Raw genomic sequence first — 25,000 nt, 5'->3', positions numbered from 1 at the left:
GTCGGGTAGGGAGAGTACACACACACACACACACACACACACACACACACACACACACACACACACACACACACACACACACAGACAGATAAGGAAAGAACACACACACACACACAGACAGGTAGGGAGAGTACACACACACACACACACACACAGTCAGGTAGGGAGAGTACACACACACACACACAGACAGGTAGGGAGAGTACACACACACACACACACACACACACACACACACAGTCAGGTAGGGAGAGTACACACACACACAGTCAGGTAGGGAGAGTACACACACACACAGACAGGTAGGGAGAGTACACACACACACACACACACACACACACACACACACACACACACACAGTCATGTAGGGAGAGTACACACACACACACACAGACAGGTAGGGAGAGTACACACACACACACACACACACACACACACACACACAGTCAGGTAGGGAGAGTACACACACACACAGTCAGGTAGGGAGAGTACACACACACACACACACACACAGACACACACAGTCAGGTAGGGAGAGTACACACACACACACACACACACACACACACACACACACACACACACACACACACACACACACACACACACACACACACACACACACACACACACACACAGGTAGGGCGAGAACACACACACACACACACACACACAGAGACAGGTAGGGAGAGTACACACACACACACACACACACACACACACACACACACACACACACACACACACACAGACAGTACACACACACACACACAGACAAACAGGTAGGCAGAGTACACACACACACACACACACACACACACACACACACACACACACACACACACACACACACACACACACACACACACAGACACACACACACACACACACAGAGACAGTACACACACACACACACACACACACACAGACAGACAGACAGACAGACAGACAGACAGACAGACAGACAGACAGACAGACAGACAGACAGACAGACAGACAGACAGACAGACAGACAGACAGACAGACAGACAGACAGGTAGGCAGAGTACACACACACAGACACACACACAGAGACAGTACACACACACACACACACACACACACACACACACACACACACACACACACACACACACACACACACACACACACACACACACACACACACACAGAGAGACAGTACACACACACACACACACACACAGACAGGTAGGGAGAGTACACACACACACACACACACACACACACACACACACACACAGACACACAGACAGGTAGGGAGGGTACACACACACACACACACACACACACACACACACACACACACACACACACACACACACATACACAGACAGGTAAGGAAAGAACACACACACACACACACAGTCAGGTAGGGAGAGTACACACACACACACACACAGTCAGGTAGGGAGAGTACACACACACACACAGTCAGGTAGGGAGAGTACACACACACACACACACACACACACACACACACACACACACACACAGGTAGGGCGAGAACACACACACACACACACACACACAGAGACAGGTAGGGAGAGTACACACACACACACACACACACACACACACACACACACACACACACACACACACAGACAGTACACACACACACACACAGACAAACAGGTAGGCAGAGTACACACACACACACACACACACACACACACACACACACACACACACACACACACACACACACACAGACACACACACACACACACACAGAGACAGTACACACACACACACACACACACACACACACACACGACAGACAGACAGACAGACAGACAGACAGACAGACAGACAGACAGACAGACAGACAGACAGACAGACAGACAGACAGACAGACAGACAGGTAGGCAGAGTACACACACACAGACACACACACACACAGAGACAGTACACACACACACACACACACACACACACACACACACACACACACACACACACACACACACACACACACACACACACACACAGAGAGAGACAGTACACACACACAAACACACACACAGACAGGTAGGGAGAGTACACACACACACACACACACACACACACACACACACACACACAGACACACAGACAGGTAGGGAGGGTACACACACACACACACACACACACACACACACACACACACACACACACACACACACACACACACACACACACACACACACATACACAGACAGGTAAGGAAAGAACACACACACACACACACAGTCAGGTAGGGAGAGTACACACACACACACACACAGTCAGGTAGGGAGAGTACACACACACACACAGTCAGGTAGGGAGAGTACACACACACACACACACACACACACAGTCAGGTAGGGAGAGTACACACACACAGTCAGGTAGGGAGAGTACACACACACACACACAGACACACACAGTCAGGTAGGGAGAGTACACACACACACACACACACACACACACACACACACACACACACACACAGTCAGATAGGGAGAGTACACACACACACACAGTCAGGTAGGGAGAGTACACACACACACACACACACACACACAGTCAGGTAGGGAGAGTACACACACACACACAGTCAGGTAGGGAGAGTACACACACACACACACACAGACACACACACACACACACACACACACACACACACACACACACACACACACACACACACACACACACACACACACACACACACACAGGTAGGGAGAGTACACACACACACAGAGACAGGTAGGGAGAGTACACACACACACACAGTCAGGTAGAGAGAGTACACACACACACACACACACACAGTCAGGTAGGGAGAGTACACACACACACACACAGTCAGGTAGGGAGAGTACACACACACACACACAGACAGGTAGGGAGAATACACACACACACACACAGTCAGGTAGGGAGAGTACACACACACACACACACACAGTCAGGTAGGGAGAGTACACACACACACACACACACACACACAGTCAGGTAGGGAGAGTACACACACACACACACAGTCAGGTAGAGAGAGTACACACACACACACACAGTCAGGTAGGGAGAGTACACACACACACACACACACACACACACACCCACACACAGACAGGTAGGGAGAATACACACACAGTCAGGTAGGGAGAGTACACACACACACAGACAGGTAGGGAGAGTACACACACACACACACACACACACAGTCAGGTAGGGAGAGTACACACACACACACACAGACAGGTAGGGAGAGTACACACACACACACACACACACACACACACACACACAGTCAGGTAGGGAGAGTACACACACACACAGTCAGTCAGGTAGGGAGAGTACACACACACACACACACCCACACACAGACAGGTAGGGAGAATACACACACACACAGTCAGGTAGGGAGAGTACACACACACACACAGGTAGGGAGAGTACACACACACACACAGTCAGATAGAGCTGGATGGTGGAGGTCAAAGACATCTTCAGACAGGGCAGGGCTCTACGCTGACCTTTTTTACAAGGAGCACGTGTGCGGCTAAGTTGAAAAATGTAGGGGCACACAAAGACATTTAGGAGCACAAGGAACAAATGTGAGATATTAAAGCTAGAATCCTTCATTTTTCTAGGCGCACTGGAGCTCCTAAATAAAATGTCCAGGTCACACCGAAAAATGTTTATGCAAGTAACATGTTGGCATGGTAGAACCTTGCAGGGAGAAACACACACCCTTCCAGACCCTTCCTGCCTCTCGCCTCCTCAATGGCTTCCAATTACATCCCTGGTAAAGCTTCCATACCCAATAACCCTTCCCCCATATACATTACACACACAGACCCAGTCAGACACGGACCCAGTCACACATTGACCCAGTCACACACGGACCCAGTCACACACGGACCCAGTCACACATTGACCCGGTCACACACGGACCCGGTCACACGCGGACCCAGTCACACGCGGACCCAGTCACACGCGGACCCAGTCACACGCGGACCCAGTCACACACTGACCCAGTCACACACGGACCCAGTCACACATTGACCCAGTCACACGCGGACCCAGTCACACGCGGACCCAGTCACACAGACTATTCTGAATCTCCACCATAAGCTAACTTATATTATCCTCACGTCACTAAGCTAAAACACAAACACATGAAAAACGTTGTTGCTGATGTTTCGGTAGCCTACAGTCTGCCATTTACAGTAAAGTTAGCTAGAGTAGATCTACTATAGAGGCTAAGTGGATCTCTGACCCGTGACTCTGGCTACTCTAACCTTGCTATCCTACACATTCTACCTGCTGCTGCCTTTTAAACAATTACACTGCTGTGATTAATGAGGCAACCCCCATCCTCGATTATGATTGAATTATCTGTGACGTTATATACATTCTATTGCCCCTGACCAGTCCAGGGGTTACTGTCCCGGGAGGCTAGTGTTCACGCTAACGCTAACACAACCAGGCTTTTAGAGAGGGATTGAGTTCAACCAGGCCTGGAATCCAAGCACCACCGATGGGTTTGGTTTCAGTGGTGTGGGCGATGGGGATTGGAGGGGGGCGATGGGTCTGGAACGTGGAAGGGGGGGTGTACAGACAGCTCTCAGAGCGAGAGGCGGTAAATAGATTTCCCTGGGTTGTGTCATCCTGCCGGTCAGGCTAAAGTGTTGCGTCTCTGTTAAACAATTAGAACTGTGCCCATTTGCAACCCTCAGATCAATCTTACTGGAGAGCGCCTGGCAGCCAGACCCAATTTGAAGGGCCCCCCGGGGGTGGCCAGGGACACTCCCGACCAGCAAGAAACCCAAAGGGTCACCCTGCCCGTTCCCCTTAGGTAATCCACACATCCATCTGTTCTCCAAAGATGACAGATATGGAGATTTAATCGTGTTCTGGACCTCTTGTTGCTTTTTCCCAAGGCTAATGTGAAGTTAAAGATGAGTGATTCTGTGAGTGGTTCCTTCTGAGGCTCCGTATAGAGGAGGTGGAGGTTACAATGGAAGGACACACCCTGTACTATCAATCAGGGACAAGTTTAAGAGGAGATAAAACACACACACACAAAAACACACACACATAAGACACATGTAAGCCTCACATACGTTGAGCCAGGATCAAGCTAACACAGGCGAAGCAGGAGATTAGAGATGTAACAGCAGGGCTAGATTGGAGAATAACAGTGTAAACTAGCTGCCTGCCCAGCACCTCTGTAGACAGACATGAATGTGGGGCAGATCTGTAATGTCTTACCACCTCCTGAAAGCGTGGGCTAAAACGCTCCTGGAATACTAAGTGGAACAGCAATGAATATTCAGATCTCATTTCTCAATAATGTGCTCCAAAAAGTCTTTCACAGCTCGCCCGCCACAACACTCACACTCGCATAAATGCACGTGGGCGGGCACACACACACACACACACACACACACACACACACAAACTCATTATACCAACAGACAGATGTAAACACACATACTAACATTATCTCTCACAGACAGTGGAGAAACTCAATGTCACACAGCAGCCCATGCATATATTAGCTAGCAGAGACACATTAGTTGGGAACGAGCAACACAGACAAACTGAGATTGGTTGAATGTTTGCTCCCTGGATGGATGGAAACGTCTTTGTGGGTAAGTTTGTTGAGCTAGGTACTTTTTGAGCTACTTTCTGAGTCTGTATGTCACAGTGAGAAAGAGTTGGACCCTGTGAGTAAGTTACGCTCTTGAGTGAGTTAGTTTGTCAAACAGAGAGAGAGAGAAAGAGTGAATGAGTTTGTCTTTGTGAACATGCTCCTTCTGAGGTATTCAGGTAACTGGACCAGCTGTGGTCAGACTGTGTTGTTGGGAGAATATGTGGTGGATTATGGTTTGACATTAAAGAAACAAAGGCTGTAGAGAACATGTGGTCGCTATATTGGAGTCTGGTTACCAGATTGGAATCACTTGATTTGCTGCCGCAGAGGAAAAAACTGTGGTGAGACGCTTTTCAGGGCGTCAAGAAAACATTTCCCCATACGAGATCCCCAATAAAAAGTTTTCTTCCACCCACGTCCACGTCTTCACATGCATGTCCGATTCAGTATAGGGATGGAAACACACACACACACACACACACAATAACAAACACTTGCATGGCATGCACTAACTCACTACCTACACATTACACACATCAAGGATCACATTGAGACATACACACACAAATACACACACACACTGCATAACACACACAAACACACACACACAAGATGTAGACCAAAGATTCTGGATCTCATAAACATTCAAAACATTCATTTACAGCCTGGGGTCGGCACAAAGCTGGACATCCTCCCAAAACCCTGACCGCCACCCCTCAACCCCACACACACCCCTTTCGTCATCCAGAGGGCTGAAGGGGTTACAGCCCGTCTGATTTACCAGGGGGATTGTTCATGGTGAAAGTAGGAATCTCTCCTTCCCTCTGCACTCTTCCCTACAGAAACCTCAGCCTTAATCAAGGGCAATGGCCCAAGTGGCTTTTCACAGAGACTATCATAACAAATCTATCATACATATCTATCATAATACATCTATCATAATATATGTATCATAATACATCTATCATAATACATCTATCATAATATCATCACACATCTATCATAATACATCTATCATAATACATCTATCATAATATCATAATACATCTATCATAATACATCTATCATAATATCATCACACATCTATCATAATACATCTATCATAATATCATAATACATCTATCATAATACATCTATCATAATATCATCACACATCTATCATAACACCTCTATCATAATACAGCTATCATAATATCATCACACATCTATCATAATACATCTATCATAATACATCTATCATAATATCATCACACATCTATCATAATACATCTATCATAATACATCTATCATAATATATGTATCATAATACATCTATCATAATATCATCACACATCTATCATAATATCGAAACACATCTATCATAATACATCTATCAAAATATCGAAACACATCTATCATAATACATCTACCATAATATCATAATACATCTATCATAATACATCTATCATAATATCATCACACATCTATCATAATATCGAAACACATCTATCATAATACATCTATCATAATATCATAATACATCTATCATAATATCGAAACACATCTAACATAATATATCTATCATAATACATCTATCATAACACATCTATCATATTATCATAACACATCTATCATAATACATCTATCATAATATCAAAACTCATCTATCATAACACATCTATCATAACACATCTATCATAATATCATAACACATCTATCATAACACATCTATCATAATACATCTATCATAATATCATAATACATCTATCATAATACATCTATCATAATATCATAATACATCTATCATAACACATCTATCATAATACATCTATCATAATATCATAATACATCTATCATAATACATCTATCATAATATCATCACACATCTATCATAATACATCTATCATAATATCAAAACTCATCTATCATAGCACATCTATCATAACACATCTATCATAATACATCTATCATAATATCATAACACATCTATCATAACACATCTATCATAACACAGCTATCATAATACATCTATCATAGCACATCTATCATAACACATCTATCATAATACATCTATCATAATATCATAACACATCTATCATAACAAATCTATCATAACACATCTATCATAATACATCTATCATAATATCATAACACATCTATCATAACACATCTATCATAATACATCTATCATAATATCATAATACATCTATCATAATACATCTATCATAATACATCTATCATAATATCATAACACATCTATCATAACACATCTATCATAATACATCTATCATAATACATCTATCATAATACATCTATCATAACACATCTATCATAATACATCTATCATAATACATCTATCATAATACATCTATCATAACACATCTATCATAATACATCTATCATAATACATCTATCATAGCACATCTATCATAATACATCTATCATAATACATCTATCATAACACAGCTATCATAATACATCTATCATAATACATCTATCATAATATCATAACACATCTATCATAACACAGCTATCATAATACATCTATCATAAAACATCTATCATAACATATCTATTAAAATACAGCTATCATAACACATCTATCATAATACATCTATCATAATATCATAACACATCTATCATAACACATCTATCATAACACATCTATCATTATACCATAATACATCTATCATAACCCATCTATCATGATATCATAATACATCTGTCATAATACTTCTATCGTAATACATCTATCACAATACATCTATCATAACACATCTATCATTATACATCTATCATAATACATCTATCATAATACATCTATCATAACACATCTATCATAATACATCTATCATAATACATCTATCATAACACATCTATCATAATACATCTATCATAACACATCTATCATAACACATATATCATAATATCGTAATACATCTTTCATAATACATCTATGATAACACATCTATTATAATACATCTACCATAATATCATAACACATATATCATAATACATCTATCATAATATCATAATACATCTATCATAACACATATCATAATACATCTATCATAACACATATATCATAATACATCTATCATAACACATCTGTCATAACACATCTATCATAATATCATAATACATCTATCATAACACATCTATCATAATATCATGACACATATATCATAACACATCTATCATAATGCATATATCATAATATCATGACACATCTATCATAACACATCTATCATAATATCATGACACATCTGTCATAAACGTCTATCATAACAAATGACTAATCCATTGTGTCTGGATGGGGGTGAAATAGAGAGATGGTCAGCCACAGATGACTGTCTGGATGGGGTGATATAGAGAGAGGGTCAGCCACAGATGACTGTCTGGATGGGGGTGATATAGAGAGAGGGTCAGCCACAGATGACTGTCTGGATGGGGGTGATATAGAGAGATAGTCAGCCACAGATGACTGTCTGGATGGGGGTGAAATAGAGAGAGGGTCAGCCACAGATGACTCTCTGGATGGGGGTGATATAGAGAGAGGGTCAGCCACAGATGGCTGTCTGGATGGGGGTGATATAGAGAGAGGGTCAGCCACAGATGACTGTCTGGATGGGGGTGATATAGAGAGATAGTCAGCCACAGATGGCTGTCTGGATGGGGGTGAAATAGAGAGATAGTCAGCCACAGATGACTGTCTGGATGGGGTGATATATAGAGAGGGTCAGCCACAGATGACTGTCTGGATGGGGGTGATATAGAGAGAGGGTCAGCCACAGATGACTGTCTGGATGGGGGTGATATAGAGAGATAGTCAGCCACAGATGGCTGTCTGGATGGGGGTGATATAGAGAGAGGGTCAGCCACAGATGACTGTCTGGATGGGGGTGATATAGAGAGATAGTCAGCCACAGATGGCTGTCTGGATGGGGGTGATATATAGAGAGGGTCAGCCACAGATGGCTGTCTGGATGGGGGTGATATAGAGAGATAGTCAGCCACAGATGGCTGTCTGGATGGGGGTGATATATAGAGAGGGTCAGCCACAGATGACTGTCTGGATGGGGGTGATATAGAGAGAGGGTCAGCCACAGCCACAAAATACACACACACTCACACACACATGCACAGGCATTCTCTAACTAAAACACACACACACTCACAGACACATGCACACAGTCTACACAACACACAAAAGAACCTGCACACGCAGACATTTTTGCCTCACACGCACGCACAAGCATGACTACGCATCCACACACACTCACAATCTCTTCAGCTGTGGAGGGCCAACTTAATTTAAGTATTAGAGAATGGAGAACAGTTGTGAGACATGGTTTATTGACGAGCCAAAGGCAACATCATTAATATATCTCACTATTTCCAGTAAGATGATCACCCCAGAGCTACACACAGGGATATTAATCTGTATGTGTGTGTATGTGCTGTATGTGTGTGTGAATGAGAGAGAAAGAGAGAGAAAGAGAGAGTGAGAGAGAGTGAGTAAGAGAGAGAGAAAGAGAGAAAGAGAGAGAGAGAGAGAGAAAGAGAGAAAGAAAGAGAGAGAGAGTGAGAGAGAGTGAGTAAGAGAGAGAGAAAGAGAGAGAGAAAGAGAGAGAGAGAGACAGAGAGAAAGAGAGAGAGACAGAGAGAGAGACAGAGAGAGAGAGAGAGAGACAGAGAGAGAGAGAGAGACAGAGAGAAAGAGAGAAAGAGAGAAAGAGAGAGAGAGAGAGAGAAAGAGAGAGAGAGAGACAGAGAGACAGAGAGAGAGACAGAGAGAGAGAGAGAGAGAGAGAGAGAGAGAGACAGAGAGAAAGAGAGAGACAGAGAGAAAGAGAGAAAGAGAGAAAGAGAGAGAGAGAGAGACAGAGAGAGAGAGAGACAGAGAGAATCAGCTTAGCTAACACAACTCTGACATAGGTTTGGCTCGCAGGACAACTGGTTTTACAGCAGCTCTAGATCCATTCATCTCCCCTTTCTCCCCAGACCAGATTAATCAAGCCATCATGTCCTTAAATTGCCAGTCAGAATCCCCCAGTCACTGTCCTAACCAGAAAGAGATATTCTCTTTTCCCAGGGATGAAAATCAGTGATAAAATCAACAACACAAAAAGGCACTTAACCCGCCACCCAAAACACAGCAGTAAAACCAGAGGTAAGAATCATCTATCACAGGGAAAGGGAAGGTCACAGCCATAAAACACATTTGCACAACAACTGGAGAAAAAATGGCCGAACGACAAAACAATAGGGGCCTTTCAGCGCACCACCAGGCAGAGAGACAGAGAGCTCTACTGTGGTTGTAGAGGGCCAGGCATGGTATTCATGATCCCACTCCAATGGAACAATACACACACACAGGCAAGGACACAGACACTCACACACAGCCCTACCCAACAGACCGCAACAACTTAATTAAGTCTAACCAAATCAATACAATTCATTAGAATGGAAATGTTGTCTGATTCCCCATTCCCTTGAAAAGAAAAGAAAAAGGAACGGATATTCAAACATTCAAAGCGCATCTCAGCCTTTACCAAGACAACACAACCAACAACAACAGTCTCCAGCATCTCTCTCTCCCCACCCAGACACATCTCCCCCCAACCAACCCCAACCCAAACTCACCAGCCTGGTTGGTAGTGACTGTCACCGACACGGCCTGCTCAGGTCCAGGGCTCTGCTGGGAGACCCCGTTGACAGCCCAGATCTCAAAGGTGTAGTTTGTGTGGGCCTGCAGGTCATTGATAGACACCTTGGTGGCCCTGAGGCTCAGCTGCTGGGGGCTGAAGTGGACCCCGTTCCCACAGGGCTGACACCGTGTCCCCTCGGGCCCACAGAGTTTACACACCACGTTGTAGCTGAGGTCCTGGCGTCCGCCAGAGGAGAGGGGGGTGCTCCACTCCAAGTTGACCGACGTCTCATTGACATTGGAGATGAGGTGGAGCGGAGCCGTCGGGGGCCCTGGGACCGATAGGAGGGAGAGAAAGGTACAGGGTTAGAGAGGTGGTCTGGAGTACTCTCACTTTGCCAAACTCATGGGTATACTGTCAGACAAAGCAGCTGTGGGACACAACTAGGTTTTAAGTGACTGAGTTGACTTTGGTGTTGCATAATCATTAACACTAAATCATTTAAATGTTTTGTTTTGGGGAAATCAATAATAGTGTTTGTCTGTGGTGGATGTAGCTAAGTGATTAAATCCTTATTCTAGTTTGCAGTCACTGCTAACCGATTGGAATTGAGTGAACTAGCTATCTGAACAACTCCTGAAGTCTTTTTTTCTTTTCAAAAGGGAAGTTAGGAAGACCAACTTCAACTTGGTTTAGTCAAGATATCAAATCAACTAACTGTTGGATGTGTAGTAAGTTACCATGGCAGTGAGCCTAACCCTGCTGGTCCCAGATCTGTCCATGGGACTTTCTTAGGGACCTTCTTATTTGACAGAGTTTGTTTTCAACCCTGTAATTAAGAAGTGACCTGATCTAGGGTCTGTGTTTTATAATGTTTCACTCTGTATTCACATTACAGTAAATAAGTTAACCGTAACCTCCCCTCTGAGTAATGAAGGTCACATGGGAGAGCAAAGGGATGGACACGTCCTACTGACGAATCATTTCACAATGGAAATTAATTATCAGTGTTATTTTTGGAGGAGCGACATGGCAATAAATGATTACATAGAGAAACAGAGAGAGAGAGAGAGAGAGAGAGAGAGAGAGAGAGAGAGAGAGAGAGAGAGAGAGAGAGAGAGAGAGAGAGAGAGAGAGAGAGGAGGGGGGGACAGAAGGAGAAGACAAACACCGTCTGTTCATCCAGGAAGCAAAAAGTCAATGATTAGAATGGAGGACAGGGTCTGTACTGGAGAGGGGAGCGGGAAAGAAAGAGAAAGGGAGGGGGTCATTCCAACTGAAAGGGACCTAAAGGCTCCTTATAGTCTGTACAGATGGTTTGGGTGGAAATTAGCCTTTTGGATTGAGGGATAGAGAGAGGGGTAGAGAGAGGGATAGAGAGAGGGATAGAGAGAGGGATAGAGAGAGGGGTAGAGAGAGGGGTAGAGAGAGGGGTAGAGAGAGGAATAGAGAGAGAGATAGAGAGAGGGGTAGACAGAGGGATAGAGAGAGGGGTAGAGAGAGGGATAGAGAGAGGGATAGAGAGAGGGATAGAGAGAGGGGTAGAGAGAGGGGTAGAGAGAGGGATAGAGAGAGGGATAGAGAGAGGGATAGAGAGAGGGGTAGAGAGAGGGATAGAGAGAGGGGTAGAGAGAGGGGTAGAGAGAGGGATAGAGAGTGGGGTAGAGAGAGGGATAGAGAGAGGGCTAGAGAGAGGGGTAGAGAGAGGGATAGAGAGAGGGATAGAGAGAGGGGTAGAGAGAGGGGTAGAGAGAGGGGTAGAGAGAGGGATACAGAGAGGGATAGAGAGAGGGGTAGAGAGAGGGATAGAGAGAGGGGTAGAGAGAGGGATAGAGAGAGGGGTAGAGAGAGGGGTAGAGAGAGGGATAGAGAGAGGGGTAGAGAGAGGAATAGAGAGAGGGGTAGAGAGAGGGATAGAGAGAGGGATAGAGAGAGGGGTAGAGAGAGGGATAGAGAGAGGGGTAGAGAGAGGGGTAGAGAGAGGGATAGAGAGAGGGATAGAGAGAGGGGTAGAGAGAGGGGTAGAGAGAGGGATAGAGAGAGGGATAGAGAGAGGGGTAGAGAGATGGATAGAGAGAGGGATAGAGAGAGGGATAGAGAGAGGGGTAGAGAGAGGGATAGAGAGAGGGATAGAGAGAGGGATAGAGAGAGGGGTAGAGAGAGGGATATTGAGAGGGGTAGAGAGAGATAGAGAGAAGGGTAGAGAGAGGGGTAGAGAGAGAGATAGAGAGAGGGGTAGAGAGAGGGATAGAGAGAGGGATAGAGAGAGGGATAGAGAGAGGGGTAGAGAGAGGGATAGAGAGAGGGGTAGAGAGAGGGATAGAGAGAGGGGTAGGGAGAGGGATAGAGAGAGGGGTAGAGAGAGGGGTAGAGAGAGGGATATAGAGAGGGATAGAGAGAGGGGTAGAGAGAGGGATAGAGAGAGGGATAGAGAGAGGGATAGAGAGAGGGATATTGAGAGGGGTAGAGAGAGATAGAGAGAAGGGTAGAGAGAGGGGTAGAGAGAGGGGTAGGGATAGAGAGAGGGGTAGAGAAATGGATATTGAGAGGGGTAGAGAGAGATAGAGAGAGGGATAGAGAGAGGGGTAGAGAGAGGGGTAGAGAGAGGGGTAGAGAGAGGGATAGAGAGAGGGATAGAGAGAGGGATAGAGAGAGGGGTAGAGAGAGGGGTAGAGAGAGGGGTAGAGAGAGGGATAGAGAGAGGGGTAGAGAGAGGGGTAGAGAGAGGGATAGAGAGAGGGATAGAGAGAGGGGTAGAGAGAGGGGTAGAGAGAGGGGTAGAGAGAGGAATAGAGAGAGAGATAGAGAGAGGGGTAGACAGAGGGATAGAGAGAGAGATAGAGAGAGGGGTAGAGAGAGGGGTAGAGAGAGGGATAGAGAGAGGGATAGAGAGAGAGATAGAGAGAGGGGTAGAGAGAGGGGTAGAGAGAGGGATAGAGAGAGGGATAGAGAGAGAGATAGAGAGAGGGGTAGAGAGAGGGGTAGAGAGAGGGGTAGAGAGAGGGATAGAGAGAGAGATAGAGAGAGGGGTAGAGAGAGGGGTAGAGAGAGGGATAGAGAGAGGGATAGAGAGAGAGATAGAGAGAGAGATAGAGAGAGGGGTAGAGAGAGGGGTAGAGAGAGGGATAGAGAGAGGGATAGAGAGAGAGATAGAGAGAGGGGTAGAGAGAGGGGTAGAGAGAGGGATAGAGAGAGGGATAGAGAGAGGGATAGAGAGAGGAATAGAGAGAGGGGTAGAGAGAGGGATAGAGAGAGGGGTAGAGAGAGGAATAGAGAGAGGGGTAGAGAGAGGGATAGAGAGAGGGGTAGAGAGAGGGGTAGAGAGAGGGGTAGAGAGAGGGATAGAGAGAGGGATAGAGAGAGAGATAGAGAGAGAGATAGAGAGAGGGGTAGAGAGAGGGGTAGAGAGAGGGATAGAGAGAGGGATAGAGAGAGAGATAGAGAGAGGGGTAGAGAGAGGGGTAGAGAGAGGGATAGAGAGAGGGATAGAGAGAGGGATAGAGAGAGGAATAGAGAGAGGGGTAGAGAGAGGGATAGAGAGAGGGGTAGAGAGAGGAATAGAGAGAGGGGTAGAGAGAGGGATAGAGAGAGGGGTAGAGAGAGGGGTAGAGAGAGGGATAGGGAGAGGGATAGAGAGAGGGGTAGAGAGAGGGGTAGAGAGAGGAATAGAGAGAGGGGTAGAGAGAGGGATAGAGAGAGAAGTAGAGAGAGGGGTAGAGAGAGGGATAGAGAGAGGGATAGAGAGAGGGATAGAGAGAGGTGTAGAGAGAGGGGTAGAGAGAGGGGTAGAGAGAGGGATAGAGAGAGGGGTAGAGAGAGGGATGGAGAGAGGGATAGCGAGAGGGATAGAGAGAGGGGTAGAGAGAGGGGTAGAGAGAGGGATAGAGAGAGGGATAGAGAGAGGATTAGAGAGAGGGACAGAAAGTAAAGAGGAGAACTGGTGTGGGTCCTCATGTATAGTTGGTGTGTGTGTGTGTGTGTGTGTGTGTGTGTGTGTGTGTGTGTGTGTGTGTGTGTGTGTGTGTGTGTGTGTGTGTGTGTGTGTGTGTGTGTGTGTGTGTACATGGTTAATATTAGTATCACTCCTACCTTCACCACCTCCCCCTTCTGACAATCCATTATCAGTTCTCATTAAACATTATGATGAAGCCTCCCTCATCATGTCCTCCCTCACCCCTCCATCCAGTCAGTTATAGATGATGGTTTCTATATTAAGGTGACGGTGGCTACAGAACCATCACTCTAATGGTCTTTTGTCATGTAAGGTTCAATGTAGCAGTCTTCCTGTTTCTGTGGTTTCCTGCTAGAACACTGAGCTATTAAACAGTTCTCTTTTCTGTCACAAAAGGAAGGGTTTTGTCCCTCAGCACAATGGGGTTTTGGGTCCATGTCTGAGCACTGGAGATAATGCATTCTGTGTGTGTGTGTGTGTGTGTGTGTGTGTGTGCGTGCGTGCGTGCGTGCGTGCGTGCGTGCGTGCGTGTGTGTGTGTGTGTGCGTCTTTGTCAGTAAGATGTGTTTGTGTCTGTCTGCTCTTTGTTGCCATGGTAAGTCGTGCTGCGCTGTATAACTTTATTCCAGAAGCTCCCTGGTCTCCCACATTCCATGCACACTGCCTTTGGCCATACCTGTTGCTCCCAGAACTGTCCAGATGGAGAGGAGGAGCATAGGAGAGAGTGAGAGAGGGAGAACAGGACAGTGGGGGAGAGGGAGCCATCAGCTGGGACTGACATTGGGTAATTAAACAGTGGGAATGCAACCGCAGCACTTCCAAAACACTACCAAAACTTTACCAAAACACCACTAACACGTTACCAAAACACTACCAAAACTTTACCAAAACACCACTAACACGTTACCAAAACACTACCAAAACTTTACCAAAACACTACTAACACGTTACCAAACACTACCAAAACTTTACCAAAACACTACCAAACACTACCAAAACACTACTAACACTTTCCAAAACACCACCAAAACTTTACCAAAACACTACTAACACTTTACCAAACACTACTAACACTTTGCCAAAACACTACCAAAACTTTACCAAAACACTACTAACACTTTGCCAAAACACTACCAAAACTTTACCAAAACACTACTAACACTTTACCGAACACTACCAAAACACTACTAACACTTTGCCAAACACTACCAAAACTTTACCAAAACACTACCAAAACTTTACAAAAATACCACCCTGACTTTACCAAAACACTACCAACACTTTGCATAAACACTACCAAAACACTACCTAAACGTTACCACGTCGTTGCCTGAAACTTTTTCCACCATGTTAACTAAGCATTTGGACAAACAGAAGGAGGGATAAATCCTGGTTAAAGTGTTCACCAACATTCTTTTGTTCTCCCTTTTCCCTCCATATTTCCTATTTTTCCTTTCTCTTCATTCCCTACTCACCCTACCCTCCGTATCCCACTCCCCCACTATCCCCTCCATCCCACCTCCCTCACCCCAGTCCTCCACCTCCTCTCCTTCTCCCTCTTTCTTTCTGTCTCAGTAATTGTTGGCTGAGTGCTGAGTTGGGCCATGAGGGAGCACAGGGAAAATTGGCCAGAGCATGGACCCTGTCATTACCATCCGAGAGGGATTTACTCAACCCCCCTTTCTCCCCCTCTCCCCCTTTCCACCGACTCTCTCCCCACTGCCAAACCACCACTAGGAAAACTGGGAATAACACTGACTGAGACCACCCCCATGTGTCCCTGCTCTGCTCAACTCTATATTACACACAATACAGTCATTTAACCAACGTAATAACCAGGTGATTACCTGACTAACAAATCAAAAAGGGTTCAAGGATAGAGGGAGAAAAGGAGTGATAGAACGCCTATCCACGCAGCACACGTCTGTGGGATTACACAGCATTCAGTTCTAATCATCAACCGCCATCGGAGGACCCAGAGCGAAGAGAGGGGAAAACGTTTTCAATTACCCACAGAGTCACACACGCATAAGCACATATGCACAATACACACACCAATTACCAGGATGCCAGTGTTTTCCCTGTCTGACCTCCAGCAGGGCGAACTGGGAAATTAGTTTAAGACTTTTTTCAGTCTGTTTTTGTGACGTGAGTGTGTTTTGTGCAAGACAGAGAGAGAGAGAGAAACAGAGAAAGAGAAAGAGTGAGAGAAACAGAGAGAGAGAGAGAAACAGAGAGAGTGAGAAACAGAGAAAAGCAGAGAGAGAGAGAAACAGAGAGAGAGAGAGAGAGAGAGAGAGAGAGAGAGAGAGAGAGAGAGAGAGAGAGAGAGAGAGAGGGAGGGAGCATTAAAGAGGTGAGAGATGGGTGGATGAATGCTTGAGTGGCAGCTGTAATTATAAGGGTCTGACATGTGGTAGACACAGAGCACCACATAAAATTATAACACGGATAGACAGACAAAGGAACAGACAGGGGTCAAATGTCAGAGGTCACCCAACTCACAGACAGGTCACGGAGTAATCAAATGGCCACCCGGACTATTTGCATTGACACTGCTGCTACTCGCTGTTAATTATCTATGCATAGTCACTTTACCCCTACCTACATGTAGAAATTACCTCAACTAACCTGTTCCCCGTGAACATTGACTCAGTACATTCTGTATATAGCCTCGGAATTGTTCTTTTATTGTGTTATTTTTATTTTATTTTTTACTTTAGTTTATTTAGTAAATATTTAATTAACTCTATTTTCTTTAAACTGCATTGTTGGTTAAGGGCTTGTAAGTAAGCATTTCACAGTAAGGTCTAAACTGTTGTATTTGGCGCATGTGACAAATCAAATTTGATTTGATGTATAAGGCCACATATTTGGTCTATAACCCTGCCAGTAGGTTAAAGACCCTACTAGAAACTACTACTAAATCAGACCCTGCAGTAGGTTAAAGACCCTACTAGAAACTACTACTAAATCAGACCCTGCAGTAGGTTACAGAGCCTACTAGACCCTATTAAATCAGAGCCTGCCAGTAGGTTAAAGACCCTACTAGAAACTACTACTAAATCAGACCCTGCAGTAGGTTAAAGACCCTACTAGAAACTACTACTAAATCAGACCCTGCCAGTAGGTTAAAGACCCTACTAGAAACTACTACTAAATCAGACCCTGCAGTAGGTTAAAGACCCTACTAGAAACTACTACTAAATCAGACCCTGCCAGTAGGTTAAAGACCCTACTAGAAACTACTACTAAATCAGACCCTGCAGTAGGTTAAAGACCCTACTAGAAACTACTACTAAATCAGACCCTGCCAGTAGGTTAAAGACCCTACTAGAAACTACTACTAAATCAGACCCTGCAGTAGGTTAAAGACCCTACTAGAAACTACTACTAAATCAGACCCTGCCAGTAGGTTAAAGACCATACTAGAAACTACTACTAAATCAGACCCTGCAGTAGGTTAAAGACCCTACTAGAAACTACTACTAAATCAGACCCTGCAGTAGGTTAAAGACCCTACTAGAAACTACTACTAAATCAGACCCTGCAGTAGGTTAAAGACCCTACTAGAAACTACTACTAAATCAGACCCTGCAGTAGGTTAAAGACCCTACTAGAAACTACTACTAAATCAGACCCTGCAGTAGGTTAAAGACCCTACTAGAAACTACTACTAAATCAGACCCTGCAGTAGGTTAAAGACCCTACTAGAAACTACTACTAAATCAGACCCTGCCAGTAGGTTACAGAGCCTACTAGAAACTACTACTAAATCAGACCCTGCAGTAGGTTAAAGACCCCTACTAGAAACTACTACTAAATCAGACCCTGCCAGTAGGTTAAAGACCCTACTAGAAACTACTACTAAATCAGACCCTGCCAGTAGGTTAAAGACCCTACTAGAAACTACTACTAAATCAGACCCTGCAGTAGGTTAAAGACCCTACTAGAAACTACTACTAAATCAGACCCTGCAGTAGGTTAAAGACCCTACTAGAAACTACTACTTAAATCAGACCCTGCAGTAGGTTAAAGACCCTACTAGAAACTACTACTAAATCAGACCCTGCCAGTAGGTTAAAGACCCTACTAGAAACTACTACTAAATCAGACCCTGCCAGTAGGTTAAAGACCCTACTAGAAACTACTACTAAATCAGACTCTGCAGTAGGTTAAAGACCCTACTAGAAACTACTACTAAATCAGACCCTGCAGTAGGTTAAAGACCCTACTAGAAACTACTACTAAATCAGACCCTGCAGTAGGTTAAAGACCCTACTAGAAACTACTACTAAATCAGACCCTGCAGTAGGTTAAAGACCCTACTAGAAACTACTACTAAATCAGACCCTGCAGTAGGTTAAAGACCCTACTAGAAACTACTACTAAATCAGACCCTGCAGTAGGTTACAGAGCCTACTAGAAACTACTACTAAATCAGACCCTGCCAGTAGGTTAAAGACCCTACTAGAAACTACTACTAAATCAGACCCTGCAGTAGGTTAAAGACCCTACTAGAAACTACTACTAAATCAGACCCTGCCAGTAGGTTAAAGACCCTACTAGAAACTACTACTGAATCAGACCCTGCCAGTAGGTTAAAGACCCTACTAGAAACTACTACTAAATCAGACCCTGCAGTAGGTTAAAGACCCTACTAGAAACTACTACTAAATCAGACCCTGCAGTAGGTTAAAGACCCTACTAGAAACTACTACTAAATCAGACTCTGCAGTAGGTTAAAGACCCTACTAGAAACTACTACTAAATCAGACCCTGCAGTAGGTTAAAGACCCTACTAGAAACTACTACTAAATCAGACCCTGCCGTAGGTTAAAGACCCTACTAGAAACTACTACTAAATCAGACCCTGCAGTAGGTTAAAGACCCTACTAGAAACTACTACTAAATCAGACCCTGCAGTAGGTTAAAGACCCTACTAGAAACTACTACTAAATCAGACCCTGCCGTAGGTTAAAGACCCTACTAGAAACTACTACTAAATCAGACCCTGCAGTAGGTTAAAGACCCTACTAGAAACTACTACTAAATCAGACTCTGCAGTAGGTTAAAGACCCTACTAGAAACTACTACTAAATCAGACCCTGCCAGTAGGTTAAAGACCCTACTAGAAACTACTACTAAATCAGACCCTGCCAGTAGGTTAAAGACCCTACTAGAAACTACTACTAAATCAGACCCTGCAGTAGGTTAAAGACCCTACTAGAAACTACTACTAAATCAGACCCTGCCAGTAGGTTAAAGACCCTACTAGAAACTACTACTAAATCAGACCCTGCAGTAGGTTAAAGACCCTACTAGAAACTACTACTAAATCAGACCCTGCCAGTAGGTTAAAGACCCTACTAGAAACGACTAAATCAGACCCTGCCAGTAGGTTACAGAGCCTACTAGAAACTACTACTAAATCAGACTCTGCAGTAGGTTAAAGACCCTACTAGAAACTACTACTAAATCAGACGCTGCCAGTAGGTTAAAGACCCTACTAGAAACTACTACTAAATCAGACCCTGCAGTAGGTTAAAGACCCTACTAGAAACTACTACTAAATCAGACCCTGCAGTAGGTTAAAGACTCTACTAGAAACTACTACTAAATCAGACCCTGCAGTAGGTTAAAGACCCTACTAGAAACTACTACTAAATCAGACCCTGCCAGTAGGTTAAAGACCCTACTAGAAACTACTACTAAATCAGACCCTGCAGTAGGTTAAAGACCCTACTAGAAACTACTACTAAATCAGACCCTGCAGTAGGTTAAAGACCCTACTAGAAACTACTACTAAATCAGACCCTGCAGTAGGTTAAAGACCCTACTAGAAACTACTACTAAATCAGAACCTGCAGTAGGTTAAAGACCCTACTAGAAACTACTACTAAATCAGACTCTGCCAGTAGGTTACAGAGCCTACTAGAAACTACTACTAAATCAGACCCTGCAGTAGGTTAAAGACCCTACTAGAAACTACTACTAAATCAGACCCTGCCAGTAGGTTAAAGACCCTACTAGAAACTACTACTAAATCAGACCCTGCAGTAGGTTAAAGACCCTACTAGAAACTACTACTAAATCAGACCCTGCCAGTAGGTTAAAGACCCTACTAGAAACTACTACTAAATCAGACCCTGCCAGTAGGTTAAAGACCCTACTAGAAACTACTACTAAATCAGACCCTGCAGTAGGTTAAAGACCCTACTAGAAACTACTACTAAATCAGACCCTGCCAGTAGGTTAAAGACCCTACTAGAAACTACTACTAAATCAGACCCTGCAGTAGGTTAAAGACCCTACTAGAAACTACTACTAAATCAGACCCTGCCAGTAGGTTAAAGACCCTACTAGAAACGACTAAATCAGACCCTGCCAGTAGGTTACAGAGCCTACTAGAAACTACTACTAAATCAGACTCTGCAGTAGGTTAAAGACCCTACTAGAAACTACTACTAAATCAGACGCTGCCAGTAGGTTAAAGACCCTACTAGAAACTACTACTAAATCAGACCCTGCAGTAGGTTAAAGACCCTACTAGAAACTACTACTAAATCAGACCCTGCAGTAGGTTAAAGACTCTACTAGAAACTACTACTAAATCAGACCCTGCAGTAGGTTAAAGACCCTACTAGAAACTACTACTAAATCAGACCCTGCAGTAGGTTAAAGACTCTACTAGAAACTACTACTAAATCAGACCCTGCAGTAGGTTAAAGACCCTACTAGAAACTACTACTAAATCAGACCCTGCAGTAGGTTAAAGACCCTACTAGAAACTACTACTAAATCAGACCCTGCAGTAGGTTAAAGACCCTACTAGAAACTACTACTAAATCAGAACCTGCAGTAGGTTAAAGACCCTACTAGAAACTACTACTAAATCAGACTCTGCCAGTAGGTTACAGAGCCTACTAGAAACTACTACTAAATCAGACCCTGCAGTAGGTTAAAGACCCTACTAGAAACTACTACTAAATCAGACCCTGCCAGTAGGTTAAAGACCCTACTAGAAACTACTACTAAATCAGACCCTGCAGTAGGTTAAAGACCCTACTAGAAACTACTACTAAATCAGACCCTGCCAGTAGGTTACAGAGCCTACTAGAAACTACTACTAAATCAGACCCTGCAGTAGGTTAAAGACCCCTACTAGAAACTACTACTAAATCAGACCCTGCAGTAGGTTAAAGACCCCTACTAGAAACTACTACTAAATCAGACCCTGCAGTAGGTTAAAGACCCTACTAGAAACTACTACTAAATCAGACCCTGCAGTAGGTTAAAGACCCCTACTAGAAACTACTACTGAATCAGACCCTGCAGTAGGTTAAAGACCCTACTAGAAACTACTACTAAATCAGACCCTGCCAGTAGGTTAAAGAGCCTACTAGACCCTACTAAATCAGACCCTGCCAGTAGGTTACAGAGCCTACTAGAAACTACTACTAAATCAGACCCTGCCAGTAGGTTACAGAGCCTGCTAGAAACTACTACTAAATCAGACCCTGCCAGTAGGTTAAAGACCCCTACTAGAAACTACTACTAAATCAGACCCTGCAGTAGGTTAAAGACCCTACTAGAAACTACTACTAAATCAGACCCTGCAGTAGGTTAAAGACCCTACTAGAAACTACTACTAAATCAGACCCTGCAGTAGGTTAAAGACCCTACTAGAAACTACTACTAAATCAGACCCTGCCAGTAGGTTAAAGACCCTACTAGAAACTACTACTAAATCAGACCCTGCCAGTAGGTTAAAGACCCTACTAGAAACTACTACTAAATCAGACCCTGCCAGTAGGTTAAAGACCCTACTAGAAACTACTACTAAATCAGACCCTGCCAGTAGGTTAAAGACCCTACTAGAAACTACTACTAAATCAGACCCTGCCAGTAGGTTAAAGACCCTACTAGAAACTACTACTAAATCAGACCCTGCCAGTAGGTTAAAGACCCCTACTAGAAACTACTACTAAATCAGACCCTGCCAGTAGGTTAAAGACCCTACTAGAAACTACTACTAAATCAGACCCTGCAGTAGGTTAAAGACCCTACTAGAAACTACTACTAAATCAGACCCTGCCAGTAGGTTAAAGACCCTACTAGAAACTACTACTAAATCAGACCCTGCAGTAGGTTAAAGACCCTACTAGAAACTACTACTAAATCAGACCCTGCAGTAGGTTAAAGACCCTACTAGAAACTACTACTAAATCAGACCCTGCCAGTAGGTTAAAGACCCTACTAGAAACTACTACTAAATCAGACCCTGCCAGTAGGTTAAAGACCCTACTAGAAACTACTACTAAATCAGACCCTGCCAGTAGGTTAAAGACCCTACTAGAAACTACTACTAAATCAGACCCTGCCAGTAGGTTAAAGACCCTACTAGAAACTACTACTAAATCAGACCCTGCCAGTAGGTTAAAGACCCTACTAGAAACTACTACTAAATCAGACCCTGCCAGTAGGTTAAAGACCCCTACTAGAAACTACTACTAAATCAGACCCTGCCAGTAGGTTAAAGACCCTACTAGAAACTACTACTAAATCAGACCCTGCAGTAGGTTAAAGACCCTACTAGAAACTACTACTAAATCAGACCCTGCCAGTAGGTTAAAGACCCTACTAGAAACTACTACTAAATCAGACCCTGCAGTAGGTTAAAGACCCTACTAGAAACTACTACTAAATCAGACCCTGCAGTAGGTTAAAGACCCTACTAGAAACTACTACTAAATCAGACCCTGCAGTAGGTTAAAGACCCTACTAGAAACTACTACTAAATCAGACCCTGCCAGTAGGTTAAAGACCCCTACTAGAAACTACTACTAAATCAGACCCTGCAGTAGGTTAAAGACCCTACTAGAAACTACTACTAAATCAGACCCTGCAGTAGGTTAAAGACACTACTAGAAACTACTACTAAATCAGACCCTGCAGTAGGTTAAAGACCCTACTAGAAACTACTACTAAATCAGACCCTGCAGTAGGTTAAAGACCCTACTAGAAACTACTACTAAATCAGACCCTGCCAGTAGGTTAAAGACCCTACTAGAAACTACTACTAAATCAGACCCTGCAGTAGGTTAAAGACCCTACTAGAAACTACTACTAAATCAGACCCTGCAGTAGGTTAAAGACCCTACTAGAAACTACTACTAAATCAGACCCTGCAGTAGGTTAAAGACCCTACTAGAAACTACTACTGAATCAGACCCTGCCAGTAGGTTAAAGAGCCTACTAGACCCTACTAAATCAGACCCTGCAGTAGGTTAAAGACCCTACTAGAAACTACTACTAAATCAGACCCTGCCAGTAGGTTAAAGACCCTACTAGAAACTACTACTAAATCAGACCCTGCCAGTAGGTTAAAGACCCTACTAGAAACTACTACTAAATCAGACCCTGCAGTAGGTTAAAGACCCTACTAGAAACTACAACTAAATCAGACCCTGTCAGTAGGTTACAGAGCCTACTAGACCCTATTAAATCAGAGCCTGCCAGTAGGTTAAAGAGCCTACTAGACCCTATTAAATCAGAGCCTGCCAGTAGGTTAAAGAGCCTACTAGACCCTATTAAATCAGAGCCTGCCAGTAGGTTAAAGAGCCTACTAGACCCTATTAAATCAGACCCTGCCAGTAGGTTAAAGAGCCTACTAGACCCTATTAAATCAGACCCGGCAGTAGTAGATCAGGTTAAAGATCCTACTAGACCCTACCAGTAGGTTAAAGACCCTACTATTTTTT

The 25,000-nt window shown here is 44.0% G+C and overlaps 1 protein-coding gene across 2 annotated transcripts in view; it reads right to left on the bottom strand.

Moving 5' to 3' along the window:
- LOC106613135 (ephrin type-A receptor 4) overlaps positions 1–25,000 on the bottom strand; it is a 98,204-nt gene that overhangs the window by 35,367 nt on the left and 37,837 nt on the right. For both annotated transcript variants that reach the window (XM_045724724.2, XM_014215095.3), the window contains exon 5: positions 11,280–11,615. In XM_045724724.2, coding sequence (XP_045580680.1) covers positions 11,280–11,615 — 336 coding nt within the window. The remainder of the gene's footprint in view (positions 1–11,279; positions 11,616–25,000) is intronic.

Source organism: Salmo salar, chromosome 09, assembly GCF_965601325.2.
Source record: "Salmo salar chromosome 09, fSalSal1, whole genome shotgun sequence".
In the NCBI taxonomy this organism is placed as follows: domain Eukaryota; kingdom Metazoa; phylum Chordata; class Actinopteri; order Salmoniformes; family Salmonidae; genus Salmo; species Salmo salar.
This window is presented reverse-complemented; position numbering and strand designations above follow the sequence as displayed.